General features: G+C 50.9%; 1 protein-coding gene across 2 annotated transcripts in view; it reads right to left on the bottom strand.

Moving 5' to 3' along the window:
* Positions 1–326: 326 nt before the first annotated feature.
* The window catches only part of IGF2BP1 (insulin like growth factor 2 mRNA binding protein 1), a 48,622-nt gene continuing 40,508 nt past the window's right edge, over positions 327–8,440 (bottom strand). For both annotated transcript variants that reach the window (XM_047708901.1, XM_047708900.1), the window contains exon 15: positions 327–7,057. In XM_047708901.1, coding sequence (XP_047564857.1) covers positions 6,965–7,057 — 93 coding nt within the window. In that variant the 3' untranslated portion in view covers positions 327–6,964. The remainder of the gene's footprint in view (positions 7,058–8,440) is intronic.

Genomic DNA, 8,440 nt, shown 5'->3' with positions numbered 1-8,440 from the left:
TTTCAGGGCAGGTGTCAGGAAGGACAACACCTCTCCCCCACGTCCAACCGTGGCTGCTCTGCACTGGGATTTCGCAGCAGTTTTTCACAGTGGAGGCCTTATTCCAGCCTGCAAAGGAACTGAACAGCAAGGGACCATCTCAAAGCCACTCCTGTTGGCTGTTGGCTAATTGAAGAAAAACGCCTAGCTTGTATTTGAGCAACTCTGGTGCCTGCGAACCAGGCCTCACACTGAAGTCAGCCGGCGAAGGTCTGAACACCGCAGCCACCCGACCCCCGAAAGTCCACCCGGGAGACACACAACACACGCGCGCATGCGCACACAGCTTTCAATAAAAGTTTCCTTTTATTTTGGAATTGAAACAGCAGAATGAAGTGGTATGTAGCTGAAACACACTTCGCGGGTAAAGCTGGGGCGCTCACCCAGCAAAAGCACAAATTCGCCAAGTCTGAGCCAGCGGCCCACCACACGGGGGCAGAGCAAAGAACGCGGAGGGGGTGGGGCGGGGGAAGGGTACAACCAGAATCCGGCGGTGATGGCTGGCAGGTGCCCAGCCAAGTACAATATTCGAAGTGGCCGCAATTACAGACCAGGCGAGCAGTCACATGCAGGAGCCCCCTCTGGCCCCGACCGGGATTCTCGGCCATAAAAAACATCTTCCACTCTCCCGAGTGAGTGACGTCTCATGACGGGATACCCACGCACTTTGCCTCGTGGGAGGGAGCTCCTCTTAGTCTGGTTTCCGGGACCTGGGCGAAGATGCTGGAGAAAGGGGAGACTCCAAGTGGTGGGAGAGGATGTTCATTCATTGCGCTAACTCGTCATCTGCTGAAATTCATTTTGAACAGCTTTACACGGCAGTGGGTTACATAAAATTTACACAGAAGCGTTACAAGTGTTACAAGCACCCCCCCCAACCCCCACAGCGGGGAAACGGTGAGTCGAGAAGCACCCCAACACACACAAAGTCTGTATTCTTGGCTGGGGAGGGAGGGCTGAAGTCACCTGGCTGGGAGGGTCTTGGGGTGAGCACAGGTAGACTCACCAAGGGAGGTGGGGGAGGAGTAATGGGGGAGACCGCAAGCCAGGGGGCTCTGTGAAAGCTGTACCTGTTAGATTAGCACGTTATCTTAAGCAAGTGGAGAAACTCACCAGAGTGAAACTTATTTACGGGGGAAAAAAAGAGAAAAGTTTGGGGGATTAAAACAATCCAGTGGTCACTGGAAAATGTCTCCCTCTTTTTTTTTTTTTTTAATTTTTAAAATTTTTTTTTGGTTTTTTACAATTTTTTGGAAAGTATTTTTAAGGTAATATTTTTTTTTTCCTTTGGAAAAAGAAATCTTTTTCCCCCCCTAACCTAAGCAAGTGGAGTTGCCACTACCTAATTTCTATTGTCTTGCTAAGAGGTAGATAAAACAAAAGTGAAACGGGGCTTCTATGAGGAGGTCCATTAGAGGGTGGGGAGGGGCTGGGACCGCCCGGTGGGCTCCCCAACTACAAAGACGCCTGAGCGACCAGAGGGCAGGGGGGCCTTGGACTCTCTCAGGACAAAGGATCCTGCACCGCCTCTTCCAGAGCCAACCGTCCCCGTGACGACGGAGAAGGGGGTACAGTGGAGGCAGAACCTCTCAGAAAAAGCCTGAAGAGGTCTGAGCTCTGCTTTCCCAGGCCTCCTGACTGGAGGGCTGAGTGATGGGCTCCAGGCCTAAGCCCCTACATCACGTCCAGCTGGCCTCTCTGGTCTAACAAGACAGAGCAAGTAAGGCAGAAAGGGGGGCACCTCATTGCCAGACCTCCCAGCCCCGTTGACAGGAACGGGGGGAATCCTGGCAGGCCTGCCTGTCCCTCCAGAACAAACCTTTCGTGGCACAAGCCTCTCAACTCACTTCTCCTGGCTGGGATTCATACCCCCATGCACGAGTCCCCGCCCTTGGTTCCAATCTTACTGTTAAGGATTGAGGTAGTTAATCCATTTCTACTCGTAGCGTCCATCACCTGTGGTTACTCAAAACTCGTGCTCCGGAGGAGCTTCCTGCTAGTTCATTTCAGAAAAAAAAACAACAAAACAAAACAAAACACAATTCTTTCATGTCTTGTCAGTCCGGATTCAACTATACTAAGGCACCCTACTAATGGTGCCATCATCAGGCTGTGCCCCAAGGAGGTGCACTGGGCCCAAGGGTCAAGGTTGGGATCTGGCCCTCACCCTCTACCTCCACCTTCGGTCAGCAGGCCTCCTCCCTGCCCTGGACCCTGATAGAGAAGCCTTATGTATCCAAAGGAAAGAAACCGAAGCTTTCAGCTGGTGTTACTCTAAGTCTGAATACAAGAGAAATGTTCTGCATCTAAGTCATCGAGTGTTCGGAAGGGAAATGGCTTTATGTCCCCTGGCACTGAGGATTTGTCTTCCATCTTCCTGCGATTACTTTTTCTTAGGCTGTGCTGTCTTCCTTCTACCAGTTTTCAACAGGCAAAACAGCTGCATGGTTTGAATGTCAAAGCCACTAGGCTCTCCCCCCACCCCTGGCTGGGAGGTGGGACGAAGCGGGGGACAAGAGGTGCCAGCTTCTCCGCGAACCGGAAGCTCGGACGGTCCCTCCGGGGCTCTGTGAGGTAGTTAACAGCGCACTGCTGGTTCCCAGTTTGGCAGAGGGTATGTCTGGGGTGGGAGGAGGGGAAGGCACCCTTGAGAGCTAACTGAGGCCCCTCCTCGCTGCCAGTCTGCCAGGCCTGAAGGGAACTCGCCGTGCCATCTCTGCAGCGGGGGCAGGGAACAGAGAGCAGTCCCACACGGAGGAGCCCCGAACTTCCCCTCCTACCCCAAAGTGCAACCAGGAGCCCATGGACCCCTTTCTCAGCTCCCTACCCCTTGGCAAGTCCTGGCCCCAAGTCCCCCAGGAGGCTCGGAAGGGAAGGGACGCGTCTTTAGCTCACACTGTCTCCGGGAGCCCCTCCCAGACAGCCCAAGTCTACGTCGAAAGATGGCTACTGCTTTGATTCAAAAGCGGCCTCTCAGCCTCTGTCTGTCTTTGGCACAGAGGAAAACGGACACAGAGCCACCTGGAGTGTTCCCCCCCCCACCAGTGTTCTCTGGGTTTTACAGGGGATCTTTGCTGCCAAGAGTGAGGCATACCTAAAAATAGCTCCCAACTGCCCCCGCCCCCAAGTGGAGAGCTCGCGGGGAAAGGAATAAAGACTGACAAGGACCTGGGGGGGTGGGCAGGAGAGGGCAGCAGGGGAGAAAATTCCCTGTCCCTCCGCTCAGCTCTCTCCTACCCAGGCCCCTCCGAGGAGCCAAGTCCAAAACCCAAACCGCAAAAGGCAACCAGACCCTAGAGGGGATTAAAGCCATCGGGGTGTAACTGTCAGATGCAGGTTCAAAGTTAGTGAATCAAACCATTTTGGTTTTTTTTTTGTGTGTTCCACAGAATTAAAAAATATATCCTCAAGAGATGGTCCTTTCTTAAAAATATATATGTAGCGCACACACACACACACATACATATATATATATATATATATATATAATCTTCGAGTATAAGAAGTGGTTTTTTAAAAGTCGCTTTTCTCAGATCATCCAAATCTCCCAAGTGCTTTTCACGTTGACTTATCTCGCCAAGGATGGGGAAATGGAGGTGATGCGGGGGGAGGACAGGGGACCATCCCAAGACCTAGCCTAGGGGTCAAAGGCAGGCCCACCAAGACAGGTCCTTTATCTCCCCTAAACTTTAACCACCAAACCATATTCCTTCTGCTTCTGGTAGGTAACTTTCACAACCTTCCCACTGGGCAAACGTCAGCGATGAGTGGAGCTGTGCCTAATTCAACTCCTGTTGGACAGTCCCTCGTCACACTTCCTGACCTCTTCTGGGAGCTGAATCAGCCAAAGGAAAAGGACGTGGGCTTCCGGTGTGAAGGGAGCAGGATCCCAAGGAAACTGAACACTGCAACAATCACATTTCAGGTACTGTGGGTGGTTTTTGTTTTTGTTTTTTCTGCTGATAGTTTGAACCAGATCTTAAAGCATGCTTGCTGCTGGAAATTTGCCTTAAATCACCAAATGGCCGATGTCTGAATGTTATCTGCTTCATTTTGGGATAAAGCACAGAGAGCCAGAGATGGAAGTTGGGAGACCCTTTTTTTTTTTTTTTTTTTTTTTTGGTGGTTAGGACAGGTGGGAAGCTCGGGTTACATTGGCCTGATATTACCCCTAAATGCTCTCCTGTGTCCTCCTCTCTTTGGAACAGACCATTCTGGAGGTTATAAAAGAATGTCACGGGGACAAAGGGATAAGACATGAGCGAGGCAAGAACCTGTCCCCAATCACATTTCCATACCTCCTACCCCTCCTGGCAACCCACCACCCTAAATTAAGAATTCCTTTAGTTTGGGTCCACTATTAAAATCAATCAGATCAATCTAAAGAAGACAGAGGAGACTGGTGGGGGGGGGCAGTCATCCAAGAGTCGGTCTGCTCCTTGGTCTGTTGACATAGACCAAAAAGAACAGCAAGATGGGACTGAGATGAAAATAATGGGGGGGAGGGGAATAGAAAAAGAAAGAAGGAAAAAGAAAAAGATGGCAATGATAGACCAGGTGGACCTCTCTTGAGGGTGTGAGAGCAGCTATGTCTCTTCTACCAACGGAATCTTGGCTCCCATATTTCTAGACAGAGAAACAGAGTTTGCTTTTTTTTTAAACGGGTATTTTTTTTAGTTATTATTTCACTCCTCGATAAAACGGAGGCAGTATTTTAAAATATCTCAACAGCACCACTGGTGGGGAAAATTGGCTGGGATGCCCTTTAACCAAAAAGGGAAAAAGGGGGGCGGACGCCAGGGGCCAGCTGCTGGGGTTTGTTGTCTGGTCCCCCGAGGCCCACAGCTCGGCCAGGTCTCTGGATCCTGGCAAGCAAGGAGTTTCCAGGAGAGAGGACAGTGGTTTTTAGGAATCTGGGAGTCCTAGATCAGGGCCTCCCCCCGGGCTCACTCAGCCCCAGCCTCCTCCCCAAGAGCCAGCCCCCACTGCCTTTCCACAGGGCCTGTTCTCCATAGAGAGATCCTAAAGGCTTACACTGGCTCATGTTGTAAGAAATTATGAAACATAACTTTCTCGTTTTTTTCTTTTCATTAAAAAAATAAAATATTCAAGACTATCAGCTTCTCTTTTGCTTTGCTCTTTTTTTATATAAAATATCAGCAAGCCGCAAAGAAAAAAAAAGGTTAAAAAAAAAAGGTGGGGGAACAAAAAGGAAAGTAATTGCTGAGGTAACTTCATACCTTGAGGTAGTTTACTTCGCGCACAGCATTACCTGACTGACTCCGCCCACGTGTCATGGTTGTCTCGTGATTACTACTGTCGTGGTTGCAGTGTTGGAAGGAGGGGAGGCCATGCATGGGCTCTTCCACATGCAGAGAGGCCTTCCTCCCTTCCCAGCACACTTGATAGCATTGTCCAAGGTAGCTAAAGTGCACCACCTGGCTAATATGCATTGACAATCAGTATATTCAGAGGGGAGGCCTAACCTCATTTAACTGATGGCTGCCGTCTTCCACAAGCGCTGAACTTCCAACGGGATCTTATTGAGCCTGGTAAATTAATAAATTAAGCTTATTTACCCTTTGTGCATAACGCTGCTGGTATTTTGAATTCTGTTCTCAGGCACAACTCTTGTCGTGCCAATGATTCACAGAGGCAGAAGCCATCGGTTAAATAGGCCTCTAGGATAAAAACAGAAGCAAATACTCTCCAATGTACTGAATATTCGTAATACATGCCAGATGATGGGCTTTAGCTTTACTGGGAGCTCAGGGTTGGGTTCCACATCCCACCACCACCAAGGGAACAGTGCCGTGGAGGGGGAGTGCCCCACAACCCTTACCTCTGGGAACCAGCCCTTATAGGAGCACATGGGCTGGAGTGAGGGCACAGTGGCAGCCTTTGGGGCCACTCAAGTCCTCCATGGAACTGAGACTTTATCAAGGGGAGTCATGTCCCCTTCCCAGTGCTCATATCCAATCATTAAAATAGACTTTAAAAAAATATAAAATCTGCCTGAGAATGATGGGAATCAGGGACAGTACAGTGGTCAGCCCCTATCCCGCTGAGCATTCCGTACCACCCATGTGCACCTAGATGGGGAGAAGGACACGAATGGGGCAGGGAATCTTGGTGGGGACGTCCCGACCGAGTGGAAAAAATTTTAATCACGCCAATTTTTCACCCCGGTGATCTGGACTAGACCAGCCATAAGGGCACTCCTTTTAAACGTGGATTACTATATATTTTAATCGATTCCCCCCCCCCCATTCTTTATTCCTTGCTGTTCCTATCGGTTGGTTAGGGAAGGAGTGGAATTAGACTACAGATGCTGGTGTGTCTTCTCCTTTGAATCAGTAACGTAAGCAAAGCAGTGCACTGGTTCCCACTTTTTCTGGTAGCAGTACAGATAAAACAATCCGTGTGACTATAGAAAAAGGCTATACAGGAACAGGCTATGTCAGGGCATGAGAATAGAGGTATTTTAATCAACGGACCAAGTAGGAGAAGGCTGGAAGGATTTTAGGGTCAAGAAGCAAACCATCCTTTGAGGCTGATTGAAACACTCCTCTGAGTGATTGAAAAACCTGAAGGAAATTTTATTTCTCTTCCCACTGGGGTCTGACCCACCCTCTTGGTGGGACCTGGAGAAATTACTTCAACAATCCACGTTTAAAAGCACCCTGAGCTAGAATCGCCATGGTGACACCCTGAGGGGCGGGCATGTTGGGCCAATTGGTTGGGCGTGTGGGGCCAAGGGATCAGGGTTCCTCACTGGAACGTCTTTTCTCAAGCAAGTGGGCAAACCTGATCTACATCCCAGCCCAAGTGTCCCTGATTCCCACTCATTCTCAGGCCTGCTGGGGAGAACGTGCTCTCGACTTCAGCCCGTTGTCCTTGAGTCGATGTGACAGGGAGGGGCTGGTCACTTCCTCCGTGCCTGGGCCTGGTTACTCTGTCCCTTTTGGTGCAGCTGTTTAACTTGGGCCAGGATGTCTCGTATCTTCCGCTGTGCCATCTGCAGGAAAACCAGAGAAGAGGCCAGAGTGAAGACCCCCTTGAGGATCCCCCAAAGGTAATGAGAGAGCCTGACCCCGGGGGAGAGAGGCCACCAAGACTTAGACACCGGCAACAAGCGCAACAGGAAGAGCAAGGGTGAGCGGGACCCGAAGTTTCTCTGCCTCCCCGTGGGCCCTGAACACCTCCGGCGGGGGCGGGGGGGGACCTGAGGGAGGGGGAGCCAGAAAACAAACTCATTCACCAGAATTGAAAAACTGACAATAGTTGCCACACACGCTACTGAACCCCAAACAGAACTCCCGGGGTTTCCAGGAGGATGTCTGGTCGGAGGGTCATCATGCGGGAGACCTCCTCACAAATCAGACTCCCTGCTACGTGTGCAAACATCGCCAGCCAAGGGGATGAAGTCATGTCCAGACACGGATTTACAAATCAAATGGTGAAACCTGAGCAATGGACAAAAAACCCAAGGATCTGTCTCTTAGAGTCTTTCCCTCTCAAAGGTGCTTCACTAAGAACAGAGCTCTGCCAGGGAAGCCAACTGCAACAGGGGCGCCCCTAACCACTGACCAGAATCGCTTCCTTCCATAAACGGAGAGCTCGGTTTCCTGGTTCAAGAGAAAGATGGCAGAGGTGGGGGAAAAGGCTGTGGACTCAGGAGTCTCGTACTTCCCATGCAGTCGGCCGCACACGGATGATTTACAGAAGGTTTCCCTGATTCTCATTCTAACACATGAAAAACGCACGTACCCCCGCCGCCCAAGTCGGCACTGGGAACGTCCTGGCCCAGTGCGTCCTTGGATCTATCCTTCACGCGACCACGATGTACAATGAGGCTGTCACGGGGATTAAGTGAGCTCATATATGTGAGCCACACGGAACGGTGCTCGGCATATCAGACGCACGCGGAAATCTAGGATACTATCGTGGCTCTTGTTCTCTGAGGACTGTCATGGGAAGTTTCTCAGCCCAGGCCATACAGCAGAAAGGCCACATGGGGTCTGAGCTCCAAGCCCTCTGCCTCCAAACCCCCGCTCCTGGTGCTGCACGGCCACACCACACTGGGAACCAAGAGCCAGGAACTGGGGTTCTGGGTTCCTGTGCTACCCTGGACTGCTGAGGCAGCATCTAGCTTAGGAAGCTGCCTATCCTCTCAACAGAAGGGCTCATGTCCAGGAGTCCCCATATCCCTTCCCGTTCCACCGCCAGAGAATTTCAGGGCAACCCCACTACCTTCCAATCAACCTTTTTCTGCTTTTTTGAGATTCAGAGCATTTGAACCTAATATCCACCCTCTTTCCAGACTCCGGGGTCGGTCCCAATACCGGGCAGTGCTGACTGGCCCACGGAAGTGGTGTGGGGATGGGGAGTTCCGGAATGG

This window comes from Lutra lutra, chromosome 16 (assembly GCF_902655055.1).
Source record: "Lutra lutra chromosome 16, mLutLut1.2, whole genome shotgun sequence".
NCBI classification, from domain to species: domain Eukaryota; kingdom Metazoa; phylum Chordata; class Mammalia; order Carnivora; family Mustelidae; genus Lutra; species Lutra lutra.
This window is presented reverse-complemented; position numbering and strand designations above follow the sequence as displayed.